At 40.7% G+C, this 17,606-nt stretch overlaps 2 protein-coding genes across 10 annotated transcripts in view; one reads left to right on the top strand and one right to left on the bottom strand.

Annotated features, from left to right (window-relative positions):
• Window positions 1-4,186, top strand: part of PPP1R13B (protein phosphatase 1 regulatory subunit 13B) — an 82,267-nt gene extending 78,081 nt beyond the window's left edge. For all 8 annotated transcript variants that reach the window (XM_018907166.3, XM_030240052.2, XM_030240051.2 and 5 more), the window contains 3 exons: window positions 471-637; window positions 1,598-1,797; window positions 2,653-4,186. In XM_018907166.3, coding sequence (XP_018762711.2) covers window positions 471-637; window positions 1,598-1,797; window positions 2,653-2,694 — 409 coding nt within the window. In that variant the 3' untranslated portion in view covers window positions 2,695-4,186. The remainder of the gene's footprint in view (window positions 1-470; window positions 638-1,597; window positions 1,798-2,652) is intronic.
• A 296-nt stretch (window positions 4,187-4,482) lies between these two features.
• Window positions 4,483-17,413, bottom strand: ZFYVE21 (zinc finger FYVE-type containing 21). Of its 2 annotated transcripts, XM_018907175.3 has the most exons (8): window positions 17,172-17,413; window positions 12,266-12,316; window positions 10,745-10,913; window positions 8,985-9,060; window positions 8,525-8,616; window positions 7,683-7,736; window positions 6,078-6,220; window positions 4,483-5,254 (listed from the first exon to the last, which is right to left on the bottom strand). In XM_018907175.3, the coding sequence occupies exons 1-8, from the start codon at window positions 17,292-17,294 to the stop codon at window positions 5,219-5,221; spliced, it is 744 nt and encodes a 247-aa protein (XP_018762720.2). In that variant the 5' UTR covers window positions 17,295-17,413; the 3' UTR covers window positions 4,483-5,218. The 2 variants fall into 2 exon arrangements, with proteins under 2 accessions (XP_018762720.2, XP_030095914.1); XM_030240054.2 differs by lacking the exon at window positions 7,683-7,736 and having other exon boundaries at window positions 17,172-17,397.
• Window positions 17,414-17,606: the final 193 nt, after the last annotated feature.

The following is a 17,606-nucleotide window of genomic DNA, read 5'->3' as shown; positions in this document are numbered from 1 at the left end:
ACTAAAAATAACAAATGACAAAAGTTATTTTGCTTAAGTTTCTTCATCATAGATACCACTACAGATATTGGTGTTCTTGAAGAATCTCACCTTACAGGTAGCTGTAGCATTCCTGAAGTCTTTTTGGCGGGGAGGGGAGTGTGAATCCTCAACTTTGTTTTACCTTTCAAGGTTTCCTTGTATTGGAAAATACCCTTTCACACCCATCAGCTTTGTAAGCTGTGAAAATTATTAGTTTTGCTATCATCTGTTTCATAATGCTTGGCTTTACTGGAGTAAAGGAGTCAGGCAAATCCTGAAATCCACCCTAGCTGCTTGACAGGTTTTAGACAATGCATACACATACCATAAACATAAAGAAAAATTTCCTTTTAAAACAGACAGGCAAGATGTCTTGTAAATGGCAAGATAAAAGTTAGGATTCATGGAAACTTCTTTTTTCACATGTACTTTTTTTTGCTTTATTTCAGGACACCCTTGCATTGTGCAGCTTCTTGCAATAGTGTTCATCTCTGTAAACTACTGGTTGAATCTGGGGCAGCTATTTTTGCTTCAACTATAAGTGATATAGAAACTGCTGCAGACAAGTGTGAGGAGATGGAAGAAGGTTATATTCAGTGTTCCCAGTTTTTGTATGGTAAGCTGTGACACCACCTCTTTTCCTAAGATTCATCCTGATTTGTCCCTCTGATCTGTGTGAAACATCTGCTTAGGCCCCAGACCGGATGATATGGCCCATCACGTCCCTGTGCTTTCAAAGTGCTAAAACCAGCATCACCTTTCCCTGTGATGTTGGTCTTAGTCCTTCTGGGCTTTGAATTACTTCACAGGCTCCTTAAAATGTTAAGATTTTAAAATTTTAATTTGGCTTCATTTCAAGGAAATGCTTCTACTGGGAGGTTTTGACCATAACAGTGAGTTGTCAAGTATTTTGATAGAGAGACTCCTAACTTCCAGATGCACAGGCTGTCGCCTGAATTCTAACAGTAGGAACAGCCTTTTGTTTCCCATGAAATGATATTAAGAGTTGGTGTTTCCAAGGCATTTTGACAAGGCAGCATGTTTCTGTGAAGGGGTGCTGTGCTCTGATTTTCATCCCAATGCTGAAATTCAGAGCTATCTATTATCACCTGAAATCTATAGCCAAATTTCTAGCAGATCACACAAAGAAAGAAATATGCTTTATGAATAATTAATTTACAGGAGTGCGTAGTTACTAAAATATATTTTGCAAGACAAGCACTTCAATGGAGCAAATTTTTAATTTCCATCAGAGGATTTAAGCTTCATTAAGGCTCTGTCAGATCTGACATTGTGTGAGTTCTGAAAGCCTCAAGTGTCCCTGTACAAGGCCTGCTGTAGGAAGCAGTTTCCACTGCATGTATAATAAAAGAGAAAAACCTCATTCTCTAAATTATTCTGTAAGATTTTGTTTTATCATGCAGTTAAATTTCTGACAGCATTTCATCATGGAAGTGCTGAAAACTGTTTATGAAATGTTATTAACAGGAGGCTACTATTTGGGCCACCGTGTCAATAGTAAAAATCTCAGAGGGAAAAAAAAAGAGGCTATTTTACCATCTGGTGTTGTTAACAGGAGTGCAGGAGAAGCTGGGAGTGATGAATAAAGGGGTGGTGTATGCTCTGTGGGATTATGAAGCCCAGAACAATGACGAGCTGTCATTCCACGAGGGCGATGCCATCACTATCCTGAGGCGCAAGGATGACAATGAAACGGAGTGGTGGTGGGCCCGCCTCAATGACAAGGAAGGCTATGTGCCTAAAAACCTCCTCGGGGTAAGCTCTTTCACCCTCTCCCTTCTATTTGTCATGTGCACCTGAAGTACGAACAAAAGATGGATCTTTAGTCAGAATTCCTCTGTGCACCATCCACAGCACTAGGAAGTGGGGTAAAGCAGATTATTCTCTCTGGCCTCTGTGCCGTTGTAAAAAACAGGGGGCTATTGTTAGGAGATTGGTGCTGGTTGTCACTGAGCAAGTTAGTATATTTAATATAGTTTATGCTTTAATGAGACTTTTTTCTCCTCCTTGGCTAAAATATAGAGCCTTTATGGAAAGTGTGGTGGTTCTATTAGGCAGCTTGAAGCCTTGGTTCAGAAAGTTCTTGGGGAAGATTTTTAATACCTGGCCCAAGATAAGAACATAGATGTGTGCGAGTTTAAAACAGGAAAAAGCCTTGATGATGACAACTGTGAGCACATAGTTTATGCTGCTCAGACAGATGGAACCCTTTCAGGAGAGGCCAGGAATGTAAGGTGACTAAGTAGAGAGCTACTGAGGACAAAATGCATAGGAGAACCTTGCAGAGCAGGAAATAAGCTCGAGAGTGCTCAGTTGGGAATTTTTGTACTTATGTAAAAGCATCCTTTGTCTGTTCTGGATCTTGAGCTAAATGCACCATGTCATTTTCAGAGCAGCCATGCTGCTGCCATTGGCAGGAGTAAATCAGCCCTTTTCCTCCTGCTTCTTGTTTTTCAGGAGTGGCCTAAGAACACCCTCAAGCTTACAAAAAACCCACCCCCCAAAACACTGCATCACCCAGTTCTGCCTAATAAGCACCCCTTAGTTATAAATTATTTAAGCTGGTATTAACCATGCAAAGCCTAATACTGTTATTCTGGTTTTTTTTAGTTATATCCACGAATAAAACCTCGACAGCGAACCCTTGCTTGAATTCAGTTGTACGACAGTGCAGTACCATGCTGGCAACTGGAAACTTAGAACATAACACTGGAGCCATCATTTTTTGGTCATTTCACACAGAGAAATAAAACTATGATATTTAGTTTTAATGGTGCTTTCTCTTGTTAAATGGACAGCATCCACGATTTCCAAGATCTGCAGTTTGTAAACGAGGATTGTTTGTGTGACCAGCACTGAGGAGGAGAGCGAGACCTCCGCTACTGCCAGTGCTGTGCCAGCTCTCGTCTAACGCGGTGTTTGAGTCAGAGTTCCGTGGTAGGAGCTTCCTTGTGTTCCGTGTTCAGAGGTGTCATTTGCAGAGTGCAGATGCACTGTCCAGTTTGCTCCAACCCCCCACAGCAACTGTCCCATGTCGGGATTTTGGATATTTCTGTTCCATACCAGTGAATGTTGAGTTCTCATTACAGATCAACTCTTTGGGTTCTAGGACACATCTTCACCTGTTACATGCATAATTAAGTAGTTACCAAAGCTTGGTGAAGGCTAGGATTTTAGGTGGCAAGACGGTAAACACTTAAATCCTAGTCTGGACAACCCCAACAAAAGCTTTACCTAGTCTAGCAACTTGCAGTATTTGCATTTAGAATCAAGCTAGAGAACTAACAAAAACCAACAGTATTTGTACACTTCTCAAAGTCCCTACGCAATATTTCACTTGGTGTTTTATTTTCTTATTATTCAGCCTACAGCACCGGTGTTACCTCTACGAATGTAAAGGTTCCCCTACTAACCCCCCGAGCTCGTCCAGCCTGGACACAACAGTTAGTACTGAAGTTGCAGCAGCTTAAGGGATTTGTATGTCTGCAGGGATGAAAGTGCAATAGTTGAAAAGGGTAAGAGTCTGGTAAGGATTATACTGTGTCACCCGAAGTCTGCCTGAGTCAGTCTAGAAGAAAATATGAAGGACTGGATAGATGTAGAGAAAGAGGGTCGTGTAGATGACAAGTCGAGGAGAAGAAAGAAACAAGGTTTAGAGAAGGATTTAAGAAAGGCAATAGCTTATTTGAGGACAGTTTCTGTGGTTCTTGGCAGCCTAAAACTGCTGCCAAGGCAAGTTATGCAATAACCTGTTCCACTACATTGTAGTTTCAAGCAAAAAAGAAAAACCCCACAAACAGGCACTTCACTGGAATTTTAATTGTACATGATTTTATATACCAAAAGTATATTTTGAATTTCCCATTATAAGTTTTAGCCATATTTCTTGTAATTTTCTCCCATTTAACAGTATGCAATTTGATTAACTCTTCATGTACAAGTTCTGTGTATAATTTATATATCCATTTCTGCAGTGCTGTAACTTGCTTTTACCACAGGTCAGCATTAACTGTATATATTGTGGTGAAAAGTGAAAGGGTATTATTGTTGAAGAGTTTGCTACATGAATGTGATGATTTCAAGAGCCTATGATACACTAATTCAGAGAACATGTAAATGTGCACAATAAAGTACTGCTAAGGCATGGCTGCATTCTCCACTCTCTTTATAGAGGTCTTGACAGCAGATGTGGATTTGGTCAGAGTCTGCATGAAAACACTAACTGTAGCTTGCCAAGGTTGCAGCTGTCAACCCACCTTTCCTCCTTGTTTTATCAGCTTCACTGAAGATGTGCTTACACACTAGTATTCCAGTATTCCAGCTGGGAAAAGTTAACTTAAAATTAGTGTTTTCTTTGGAAAGAGTGAAAATTTTCACAGTTCAGAGACCATGGTGGCCATTACTAAAGAAGCTGTATGTTACACAATTAAATAGCACCTCTTTTTTTAAATAAGTGAATTAATTTATTCATATTTGTACATTAAATTGTATACAATTTCAGACAGCATTACAGTTAGATTAACAAAAGCTCGTTACCAAAAAAGAAAATACAAAACTAAAAATTATTCTGGAAGCTTATTACAGAAGTGAAGTTTCACGGTCAAGTTCATACAAGTCAAATTTGGTGGTATTCAGTGAAAAATTTAGATGTTTAAAATTAAATGTTTAAAAAAACCCATGTGATTTCTATAAAATCATATCTAAGGCAGATTGTTTTTTTTTTTTTGTACATTGATTTTAAACATTTGGATAGAGGGAAAAACCTGAGATCTATACCCAAAAGCTATTCTCTGCAGAAGAGACATACACATTTGTTTGCTTCCTGTAGCAAACAGTATATATATAATGGTTACTATAAAAGTTGTGCTGTACATTAGCTGTAGTGCAGTTCACTTTCATATTAAGTGCCAGTAAAGGCTTAACAAAATATACAAAGTCTTAAAAGGTGAGGCTGTTTAAAGCATTAACTGTATACATATTGCACACTACCGTGAATACTCATGGTTCAAAAAAATACTCACATTGCATTTGCCAGTTCTTACATAATGAACCACGCTGGAATGAGAGAGAGTCAAAACCAGCAAATATTTCCAGCTGTCAAATCAGCACAAAGTGAGAGGCATGTCTGTGAAGGCTGGTGTCTGTGTGTGCCCTCAGGAGGCCACATCTGCAGTTCTCACTGGTCCCGAGACTCATAGAGCAGTTTTGTTGCCTAACAGAAAGAGAAAATGTCAGTGTTAAGTGAAGTTTCACTTGCAGCCACCTTATCTGTTTCCCACCCCTCCAAAAACCTCCTTTAAATCCAGGGCTTTAAATTCTTCCTCTGTTTTCCTCCATTTGAGGCCTGCACTAGCATTGAAGAAGTGCTGAATGCACTTGCATGGTGATAGAAGTTTGAGCACATGGTACTGAGCAGAGTAAAGGGTGGGGTAGGGGCACCTGGGGAGTTCTAAAATGGCAATAAAGCTGCAAGGAGCCACAAACCTGCCCATACACATTATAAATGACAGTTCTGATCAGCAATCCATCAGGTGACTGACTGGAGTGTGGCTTTGGTTTTTTCCCACCGCAACTCTGATTTAGCAAATATCAGCCTTCAGTTTCATTACCCGTGCAGGGGTAATGAAAAATTAAAGACTTCCATTTCCAAAAATCAACAACTTCTTTGAACCTTCAGGAAGCAGTAAAAACAACTAGCCAAACTTAGTGTCAAATGACTATTGCACATTCTTCAGCCAGTAACAAAATCCAAGGAAGTTTAAAGCCAAATTCTTAGTTCTTTTCATCTAATAACATACATAAGATCTTGGGAAAACCTTCAGAGTGCATAAATTCTTCCTGTCTCTGAGCAGAAAGCTAAAGTCACGTTCATTACACCCAGCCATAGCTTCTGTTTTCTAAGCAACAAGGCTCTGAAGTCCTTGATAAAAAAATAATAGAAATACTATGAAGGCAGAATGCTCTCTGTGGTGCTGCTAAACATTCTATGTAAAGATTTTCTTAAGCCTTGTCTAAGTTTTGGCTGCTTTGCTTACCTTATGCATAGCTGCCAGCCAGGCTGCTGACAGCTTCTTGTTACAGCTGAAGTCTTCACCGGCAGTAAACTTCATCTGCATCACCTCGTCCGACCCCGGTACCTTGTACTGCAGGATCATTCCTACAGCACGAGTGTTGCCTCCTGAAAAGAGAAATAACATCTGCAACAGCAGCAGGTTTTACCAACTAAGTAACACAACATTTTCCAGCTCATGAGTATGTTTGGAGAAATGTGCCCATTGCTCAGTTCAGAGCACAAGCCGCTGCTGGATCCGAGCAGCTCATGACCACGGCTCACAGTGCTAGGCCTCAAGTTGCTTCACTCCCTCTACCAAGCGCCAAGGCAGAACCTGCATCAGCCTTCAGGTAAAGCCACACACCTGGAACACCCTCATGATTTACTAGCACCACGTTAAGATGTTGATACCAGAGTTTCATACTGTAGCCTGCAGTCTGTAGGCTTAGGGTCCAATCAAATTGATGGCAAAGCAGGGTCCTGCTGCATACAGTCTGGCACAGCAGGCAGCAGATCCTCCAAACCTGGCAAAGGTTGGAATGATGCTTACATAAGGCTAGAGAACAGCTGGCAACATCATTTATTTCCTGAAGGAAATTGCTACCAAAGACCCTGCTCTGCCAACAGCTCAATAAGCGAGGTGTTTGTATCTCTTACTGAGGCTGCAGAGATGAAGATAAAACAAACAAAAAATACAAGAACAAGAACTTTTAAAAAGAACAAGAACTTTTAAAATTACACACTACTGTCATTACTTCCTGCAGCAGTGGAGCATAAACTAAGCTCTAGGAACAGCACTAGCACACACAGGACAGTTCTTACAAAGCTCTTTTTAGAAGTGTCTGCATGAGAGGGCTCCTGGAGGCTGTTACTGCAATGTCTGAGGAGCCAAAACAAATCACAATCTAAGCCAAACTCAATCTAGTTAGTGCTGTTAATGTACCTAACCCAATCAGAAGCCCACAGCAGGGTTTATAAAAGAGCTATTTTCTACTCTCCTAGGATAAATGGAAATTCAACTTCATCAACTGCTTCTCTGCACCTACTGGTCAGAATAATGGATTAAGAGTCTACTGAAAGATAAACCAGTGGAAATCACACACCTACAGCCTTGACCAGTTTGCCCATGTCTGGCATTACTAAGACAGAACACACCTTGCATAACAAAGAGGCCTTTCTTTTAAAGTAGAGTAAAAGCAAGCCAATAATTAACAGTTTCATTGCAAAGCCTTTCCAGACAGCACACAGGGAGTCTATTCATTTCTAGTATGCCCAATTCAGCAACCTGCTGAAGCAGGTGATCTGTAACACTGTACTACTGCAGATAGCATTTCTCATCTCTCCTTCTCCCAGCATGGACAACAGCAACTTTGGTCAAAAGAATGCCTTGAGTACCTTAGTTCTTCTCCAGAGTGTTACTCTTGGTTATTAAATAGACATGGGAAGGAACAGATACATATCAGACTTGAACATAACTCAAGTTGAACAGCAATTATGATCAAGCAAATAACCAGCACTGCAGAGGAAGAAAGAGGTGAGGGGGTCATGACATGCTTGGGTGAGTCATGCTGAAAGGCACTGCAGATACCTTCAGTCACAGGCTGGCTCTCCAGAAGGCTGGTGTAAGTGTGAATATCTTTTTCTACCATCAAGAAGGAAGGCAGGCAGAAAAGAAATAAAGCAATCAGAAGAGTAGTGAACAAGGAATTACAGGAGCATTAAGTGACTCAGCAATACACCTGGTTGATTTAAATACCAAGGTAAGTTTATTCAAGTTAACATGCTGTACTGACTGAATAATGCACAGATGGGCTGTGCAATTAGAAAAACACAGCAGTGACAGAAGTGTTGATAAAGAACAATTATTGAAATTCCTGACCTTGTTTGTTCTCATTTCAGTCAATTCATATTCAGGTTCATCCTGAAATACTCTAAAATCTGGTAAGAGATGGGGCAGTAAGTTGCTGCACTCCAGTTTAGATGTTACCAGTTTCATTTGGCCACCCCTTCATCTTGAATGAAATTAAGAAAGGATACTTGAATTATTTACTCCCCCTCCCCCACTTCATTCCATTAACAATGTTTGAACCAGTCAAGGCAAAATCCCAGCTGGATTCTGAAATGGAAGCTACCAAAGACTAACAGTTCCCTCCTATGAGCTCTTCAATCCAAGAGAACAGGTGACAACCACCTTTACTCAGATTTATCAAGAGGCTCTCCCACATTAAGGCTGTAGGGGAACTTCTCAATGTTTAGGTGTTCCCCCAAATCCCAGCAGCCACATGGGACAGGGTCTCACAAACTGTGCTCTATTCTGAGAGCAGTTGTAACCAACATAGTTACACACTGAGTGCACTGTCTAGCTCAATAACTGCAGCTTCATTATTATTTTTTTTCTTAATAGTTCCTTTATATTAAAGAAAAAATTACCTCCAGGAGTAAATCCCTCTGTAAGTATCTGAACAGTTGAAATCTGTACAATTTCAATTTCATAATGGCTGTCTCCATCCAAAACCAGGTATCTACATAATAGAAGAAAAAAGGTTTTTTCACTTTTTTTTCCTACAATATCAAGTCCAAATCAGAGAAAAAAAAATAAAACAACCTCTCAGTGACATTGTTTATATGTTCTTTGGGGTGAGGAGGAGAAATCAAGAATAAAATGATACTTTTTATTGAAATTTCACCCTTCCAAGACATTCTTATCCACAGTGTTAGTAAATTCAAGCAAACATTCCAGTATTGTTAGATCTACCCTTTCAGTCTGATTACTCTCACCAATATCCTCAGGGCACATTACTCTCCTATTTTTTTTAGGTTATGTAAGAATAGAGCTGTAAGTACAACAATGCTATAGTTTACAAGTGCAGTTTTTATCAATCTTTCTCACCTCTGGTTGTTGGAAAGTCGACAAACCATGAGCTCAGATTTATCAGATGTTCCCAGAGTTACAAAGAATGTAGCACCTGGAAAGAAATGGTTTAGTATTCTAATACAGAATTCAAGAAGCAACATTCAAGTATCAGAAAGAACAGCTAACTTTTACTTACTAATACACTGAATTGAGTGAAATAAGAGAATAACTGAAATATTAAACTGATTAATATCAGCAAAACACAAGTATAAAAAGCTGATCTTTAATTATCATGTTCTGACTTACAGGACCTTTCACACATGCTATACAATTTCTCCTGCGTGTAGAAATGCAGATGATTTTTTAAAAGAGAAATCTTTTAAAAATGAAAAGAGATTTGGAGGTGGCAAAGACAGGCAATTAAAGACCCTCTGTGATCACTGTAATAGAAATGATTGTTTCTGTATTAAAAAAAACAATTTAATAGCAGGATGTGACCTTCAGTTCTACACTTAAGAAACTGTAAAGACATCTCTTTTTCATTACTGAAGGCTGGCTCAGTCTTATTGTGAGGTCAATGAACTTCAGCCTTCATGTTGATTCTTCCCCCTCAAAACTGCTTTGGCAAGGGTAAAGTCACTGTTGCTACACTAGAGAAGTGACTCAGAACTCCAAGCAGCCCTACAGGCCCGAGCCCTTTGCTTCCTCCATGCTTCCTGTATTACCCAATGCCAATACTGCTGGCCTGGGAAATGAAGAAAATAACATCCAGCCCTGCCCAATGGTCTGCAATCCATCCCCATAACCTGAACCATGCAGCCCTGGAGTTTCACCTCCTTACTTCCCAGCTCAGCCAGGCTCACTGACCCCCAGCACAGAGCCCATGCTGCTGAAGTGAGAGAGAGACAGCAGCACCAAGGCTGGAGAAGGACATTACAGCCACCATCACCCCTCTCTGACCACCATCTGTGGCTGTACAGCAAGTCAGGAACAACTTCAGAACATGAAAGCAAACAGGACAAGCTTTAAAAAAACCTCTTCAGTTTAAAAGATGTGATTTAAGAACTCGTCTACGCCCTCATGATAAAGCAGAGTGAAGAATGATTTATGTGCTCCAGGATGAGCACACTCCCTTCTGAACCCAGGATCTCCCAGGAACATCCATGCCCATGACACGTGGGGCTTAGCTTAGCCATTATGCACACAGGCATCATACTGAGAGATCATCAAAAGGCACTGAAGGATCACAGACTATTTTAAAAACTGAAGTTTCAGCTTTCTTAATGTAATTGGAACATGAATTACTGTATTGTGAAGGTTTAAACCTATGGAAAACTGAGTACTCATGATGATCTGCCATCAACCACAGCTGTAGGCCATGGACAAGATCAAAGCTCTCAGATGAAGCTTGAAACAAGCACTGTATCTTGTTTGAAAATGTTAAAATATTCTCTGAAGTATTTTTCATCCTTATTTAATGTAACAGGAATATGGTTAAAAGATGCATTATTTCAAGGAAAATGCCAACTGCACACTCATCTGTTCTCACAGGTATTAAAAATTTGTCTTTAATTAAATCACTCTTTGTCAAGACCAAGAAGTACAAGCTGAGAGGTGCAAACATTCACTACAAAGTGTGAACCTCTCTCTAAAGAAACCCGTGACACAAAATCATTAACTGCAAAACAAGAGGCGCGACAAAGAGGAAACAAAACCACAGCCTGTTGGACAAGAAGCACTGCTCTTGCTGTTCACTGGAATTTGAATGAACACAACCAGGAGCCCTGGGTGCTTACCATTCATGAGCACTTTGAGCTGTTTGTCGTAGAACTCCGTTTCCTTCTGCGAGACCAGGGCGCACTCGGCGCACTGCCGCACGGGGTCCACGAAGCACATGCGAGGCAGAGGCACTTTCTTACTGCAGCACTTGTCACAGAAACACTTCCCACACCTTCGGCAGTGGTGCTAAGCACGAGAGAACACCTCCTTTACTTATTTACCAAGGAAACCAATAGGTTACAAAAGTTTCTCAGGTGTGAAATGTGCAAGCTGAGGGACAGGTAGAGGAAATTAACAGTTACAGTGGCAGACAGGAACCTCTGAAGGTTGGACACAAAGGATTGAGTATAATATGAACAGCAGCACTCTAAGCCTTTGCTGGCACTCTGTAAAGATGCTTCTGGAGCAGAAAAGACAGGAAAGGGCTTCTCTGGTTTCCAGTAAATCCTTCACCTCCCTGTCAATAAAAACCCATGAGAAGAGTGGTTTCCAGGTCCCTTTGCACTTCTGACAAAAGATCTTGGAGAGCTTCAACTGAAGTTTCTATTCTTCTTCAACTGAAAACACTATTATTCTCTTTTAAAACTTATTCCTTCTTCTAAAACTTATTCTCTTATTCCCATGGGAAAAATATAAGAATCTTCATACTTAGAACCTAAAGCTATTCCTTTTATCAGAAGTATCAGGCAGCACAGCAAAAACCCAGTTAAGTTGTGAAACCAGAACAAGCATTGCAGTGTGTTTCACAGCCCCTAAATCTGCAACCAGTGGCCTGTGCTCCAGATCAGGGGTGTGACAGTGCCAGCAGATCTTCCTGATGCAAGTTCTCATGACAGAACAAGTACTCCCAGGCAAGCAGGAACTCATCTGTGGCTCAAAGCAAGCCTGAAAGTTTGATACCAGGAACTGATAACACTGCACTTTTGGTCAGTGTTAGGCTTTCCTTCCAAATGGGCTGCAAAATTCTCTGGAGTACCTATTTCCCAAGGCTACCTCCAATTGCTTCCCACAGCTAACACAAGGGAAACACAGCAGCTTGTCATCTGGTATAAAATATGAGTGTGTCTGGTTTAAAATTTCTCCTTCCCTCTCCCTCCAAACAATTAAATTAAAAAACATGAACCATGTCACTGCACTACAAGTCACACTTTCACATCTTTCTTCACTTTTGTAAGCCTGTGCTAACAAAGTGTCAATGTAATTATACAAAGGAATGATGTTCCCTCCTAAAAATCACTGCTGGCCTTATTTGGGAAGGTGCTTTGCAAATTTCTCCATGTCATATTCTGCACACCAGTCTGCATTCCACAGTGACCTCTTACCACTAATAAACAGAATTTAATGTTAGTGTTTTCTCTTCATCCACTGAGCCTAATTATGTAGTTTACACTTTCTACTTTAATTGGAATTTCTCTCTTCCAAGCTAAAGACAAATCCTGGTTTACTTTTAAAAATATTAGTAAAATATTTTTAAAAATATTAGTCAATTTTAGTATTTTGCAATAATTACTGCTTCATATTTCATTAATTTATCTTACCTTTCTAGTTATGAAGTCAAATTTTGTATCACACTGCATACATCTTGGGCACTAGAAAACAGTACAAATTAAGATTAGTCTACAATCTTTTAAAATCTTTAATTCTACCACCATATACAAAGAATGAGCTTTATATTATGCCCCATAAAGAAATACCTCAAACAAATTCCCATCCCTTATCTTTTCACCATGAATAGCTTTCATTTAATACTGATGTAGCAAAATAAGGTCATCTCCATTTGCAAGACAAAAAAAAAAAAAAAGCTGCCATAATGAATAGTGCATCCTGCCAGCAGGCAAATGTACATCTCAGAATTATTTACCATTCTTGATAATGTTTGGCTATCCAGACAGTCCCATGTTCCAGAGTCAACTGGTTTTCTGTAAGTTGTCCTCACTTTACTCTACTACCATGCTCTGCTGACTCTCCAAAACATTGTTCACACAGTTTAATGCTCACAATACTCACACATTTTTGAAACATGCTATGAGAGATTTGGTTTTCTTCCAAGCCAACAAGACCTAATGCTTATTCCAGCTACAGAAAGTCACTTCCTGAAATATCTCTTCCCTAAAACAAACTTCCACCCACACTCCTTTCAAAAAAATGACAGAAAAAAATTGAATGAGTTTCTCCCTTCCAGCTAAGGCGAGTTTAAGGGGTGACAGTTTTGACTGTGTTAACAATCAGAAGTGATCAGTGACTGCTGGACAATCAAAATTTTCTGTATAAAAAGTCACCTACCAAAGGGTTGATACCTAGCCCTTAGGCCACTGGATTTTCAACAAAACTTTACCTCTTTTTATCTGCCATGTCAAACCCCAATGTCTGAGGCTTATAAACCAATTTTTGCTATATTTACTAGCAAATATTAATGCAAAATTATGCCTGACAACTTACTAAGGAGAACATGGTTAGATCCTGTAACTAGGTTATATAACTCTAGAAACTGAAACTCCTCAAAGCAGACTATGTCAGACTACAGCAGAATGTCTTCTTAACCACATGCCCTAAGCTGAGCAGGTGCTATTTGCTAAGCACACAGTAATCACCCTTTCCCTTTAATTAACATATTTCAATACTTAACCCTTTTTCTTCTATAAATCCCCTCAGGTTACAACAGCTTCTATTCAGGGACTTTTGCTCCAGCAGATACTCAATCACTGTTACAAGTTCAACAGCTGCAGCCAAGAAAATATTACAGCAGCTAAATTAAAAATTCTCCAGAAATTCTTCATGTCCTTTTGAAGTGCAAGCTTGTTAATAATTGATAATAGTTTATATGAAAGGCTCTGCTGTCTAAACAGACACTTAACACATTAGACAGTAATGGCAGTCACTGTAGGGGAAGGTAAACTCCTACTTGCAGAATTTGTTACAACAAGCTGTTTCTAAATCCCACACAGAAGAGCACTGGAAGTGTTCCTGAATTGTTTTAACTAACACTGAACTGAGGCATCCAAACACATCTTTTCACAATGGCTGCAGAAAAGGTTATTTCAACATTCACTGATAAATAATATCAGCATGAAGCTATTTCAGCATACACCAGGTTTCACCTCTGTAACAAGTAGAACTCCACAGCTAATGTCATCTGCTCTACCTGGTTTTAATTTTTGACACAGAGTTTCATAGCTTGCCTGGGAGCTGGTCCTGGCAATAATTTTGGTATAATAATTTTGGTATGCCTTGAATTTACCTGAGTCCTAATTCATTTCCTTAATGAAAATATTTGGGAGTCTTTTGGCTGGGTTTTGGTAGTGGGTTTTTTTTTTTTTAGTTCACCTGGACTGGGTTTTTAGGGGGGTTGAGGTTTGGGTTTTTTTGTTTATTTGTTTTTTTCCAAAATGCAGAAAGCACAAGTCACAACCTAGAGGGGGGGGAAAAAATCAAACCCAAACTCTTCTAAATGCTGTTTTACATAGATTTCATACAGAATGCTATGCTAAACATAAAAGTGGTTTTTAGGAAGGAACAAAATTATCCATCCTCTTATTTAACACAAACTACAGAAAAATATTTCTGAATTCCAGACCCATGATGACAGCCCTGCCTGATACAAACAGCAGTTCTAAATAAATCACAAGTCAAGCAGCACATGGTAGCTGGCATTGAAAAAATGGGATTTTCTTAGGAAAATGTTCTGACACATACAAGCTCAAGATGCTGTTCCTTTGAGGTATTTCTGCTTTAAGTAACCAGAACGGAGCGAACCATTTGCATAATGTCAATTTCTGCTTTTCCTGGGACAAGATATTTATTGAGAACATCTTGAAAGGTGAATTTTTCCTATTCATCCATATACTGACATAATTAGAGAGTGACTAGCATTGAATTAAGTTTTATTGCTTGGAGGGATTTTATCACATTAACAGAGAAGGAAGTGCAATGTCCAAGTTACTTCTCATGTCTTCAAACAAAAAGATGTGAAGCAAGAAATTAGTAAAAATTCATATCAGAAGTACATTCATTTCATGTGCAGTCAATCACCAATACCAACAAGATGACTTCATCTAGAAAGAGGAAAATGGAAGAACATCCAACAGCTGTTGGATCTTGGCATTAATTTAAAAATACCAAGAGCTGGTTCATTGCAAAATTCTCATGGGTTTGCTCAAGTGTGAGAACTTATTCCCAGAATCCCACAGATCCAGGCAGAGGTGAGAATCCCATGGATGAACAGGAATCTATAGTTACACTTCACATGCTTTATTTGCATAAACAGTAACAGAGTGGTTCAAGAAGTGATGGACGGGAACCCCTGGCTGAGCTCCCTAACACAGTGAACCTCTGCAAAGGAGGAAGTTCAGGAAATCCCACCTGGAGCACACCTGGCCAGAGGGGGAAAGGGCAGGATGCAAACACAGGGCAGACAGACAGAGCTCAGGTGCTCTGACACTGCCTGAGCCTGGCTTTTGCCAGGAGGGCTCAGTTTCCTCCTGCAGCCAGGGAGGGAACCCTCCCACCACCCACATCTGTCAGCTCCTCTGCAGCACACAGTGCTCCTCAGCCACGGAAACATCTGGTACACAGCTGGATATCACAAGGCTTGGCTACCTCTGCAGGCAAACTGACACATCTTACTCCATTTCTAGTCCAAGGTTTCCTTAACAAAAATATCATCAATTAAGCTCTGCTGGTGATTAAGAAAAAAATTCTGAGTCAGACAAGGCACAGGCAGAGGCCAACATTCTAAGCTCTGTCCTGAGTTTAACGATGTTCAGCAGAGACTTTCATAAATCCCCCTCATTACCTGTATGACAAATAAGATTACTTAAAAAAGTAAACTTTTCAGTAGTCCTGCTCCAGCCTTGCATTTCAAATTCCTCACAGTTACTGATATTTTAAGACTGTATAATCTTATGATTAAAAAATTTAAAGCTTAATTACATTTCAATGCTGTATAAGCATTAAACTACCAACTGCCATAATTCTTAGGTGGCCTTAATTTAAAAAAATAAACCAGTTGACTCTTCTTGCATAAGAAAAATAAAACTACTGGATTTGTTAGTGTTACTGACTGCACAGCAAAAGCCAATGGATGTGAAAAGCCAGATCAGAATTTGCTAATACCACTCAAGGTCTTGTCTTGGACACAGACAATTCAGGTTTAATTATATCTGACATGGTAACAAGAGCAAGCATTCTCAACTAATTCACTGCCTTGGTAACCCTGTATCTTTAATTGCTCTTAACAAAAACATGGAATTTATAAACTTCCCTGTGTATCACATACCTGCTTTATTGAGGGAAAAGGTTTGCAACATATTTGGCAATTGTTAACCAAAGGGATTCCAGAAATCTAACATACTTCCAGAAATCTAGTAAAATTCTTTTTTCTAGTAAAAAAATATTTTAGTTCCAGAAATCAAGTAAAATAACCGCAAAATAACAATTCATAGTCTTAATCTTGCATTAACACATGCATTTAAAATATTTACCTCTATCACACTTCCTCTCAATTGCAAATATCCCTGAGCACATTCAGTCACAATTCAACACCCTCAGCCTATAGATCAGCAGACTAAAGGGAAAAGCTGAATTTTAAGGAGAACGAACACCTTCAATAGAACTGTAATATAAAATTCAAACTAACACACATCAGACTGATGTAGCTAAAATATACAGACTTCATTCTCTCTATATATCTAACAAGTTTAAATAGATCCTACACAATCCCCAAACAATCTTTAGTTGAATCACACAGAACTTTCCGCCTCAGGAGATACGAGGGAGAGGGAAAAGCTTTGTTGAGGACTCGGTGTTCCCATGCAGAACAGACCCAGCACGTCCGGCTCTGCCCAAGAACGCTCTGCTGCGTGACCCTGGCTTAAACCCACACCGGCTCAGCTAAAATAAATCTTCATGCGGGTCACATCTAAATGCACTGGCGTGCGTCCACGCCACAGAAAGCTGGCAATAAATAAATAAACAAACAATGGATTCTATGTTGTATGTGCATCTGGGTGCAGCGACTGGCAACAATTAACTCTCGTTACGTGAAATTACAAATATCACCATCACGTTGTTTGCTCGGTAAGTATTGAAAAGCAAAGTTGACTGAAACAGACTGAGATGTTCAATGGCTCTTTAACACCACGAACACTCACAACGGGAGCCAGAAGGGCTGTTCTACTTCAGCCCTATTGATTCAATAATTTATGCAATTAGTTTTAAACCAGAACCACCTTTACAAGCATTTAAAGCAACACTGCACAGTTCGCTACATTCTAATCACCAATCGCTCGCGAATTTTCGCGACGGGGCCGCACACGGCTGAAGAGCGAGTGACAGCCCTGTCCCTCTGTCCTTTAACCCCTCAACCCAAGGGAAGGGGAAAAGCGGAGGGAAAGGGAAGAAGGAAGAGGGGGAAGGGAAGCGCGGCGCCCCTGCCCCCGGCGGTACCTCCTTGTCGGGCACCCAGGGCGGCTCGTCCAGGCCGAAGGGGCTGCGGGCGGCGCGGTGCTCGGGCACCATGCGCAGCCCGCTGGGGGAGCGCACCAGCTTCTTCGCGTCGCCGCCCGACATCTTCCCCCGCGCGCCGCCGCCGCCGCGGGACGGCCGCCGCCGCCGCCCAATGGCCGCGCGGCGCTGCGCGACGGGCACGGCACCTAACCAATGGAAAGCAGCGATTCTCCGGCCCCGCCCACAACCTCAGGGCTTTCCAGCCAATCCCGTGTCCCTTGGCGTGTTAGTCCCGCCTCCTTCGTGCCCCGCAACCCGGAAGCGAAGGGCGCGGACGCCACGGCCGCGTCGCGGAGTTCCAGGAAGCGGCACAGCGAGCCCGGGCCGCGATGGGCGGCTCCGCAAGGGGCGGCTCCGCAAGGGGCGGCTCCGCAG

This window comes from Serinus canaria, chromosome 5 (genome assembly GCF_022539315.1).
Source record: "Serinus canaria isolate serCan28SL12 chromosome 5, serCan2020, whole genome shotgun sequence".
Classification (NCBI taxonomy): Eukaryota; Metazoa; Chordata; class Aves; order Passeriformes; family Fringillidae; genus Serinus; species Serinus canaria.
Note: the sequence above shows the minus strand (reverse complement) of the source record. Positions and strands in the feature narration are given on the sequence as shown.

Excerpts from the sequence above, each read along its gene's own strand:
- ZFYVE21 (XM_018907175.3), bottom strand. The coding sequence starts at position 17,294 with ATGTCGGGCGGCGACGCGAAGAAGCTGGTGCGCTCCCCCAGCGGGCTG. Across the intron at positions 8,617-8,984 it reads CGACTTTCCAACAACCAGAG|ATACCTGGTTTTGGATGGAG; the intron begins GTGAGAAAGATT and ends TCTATTATGTAG. Across the intron at positions 6,221-7,682 it reads GAGCCAGCCTGTGACTGAAG|GAGGCAACACTCGTGCTGTA; the intron begins GTATCTGCAGTG and ends TTCTCTTTTCAG.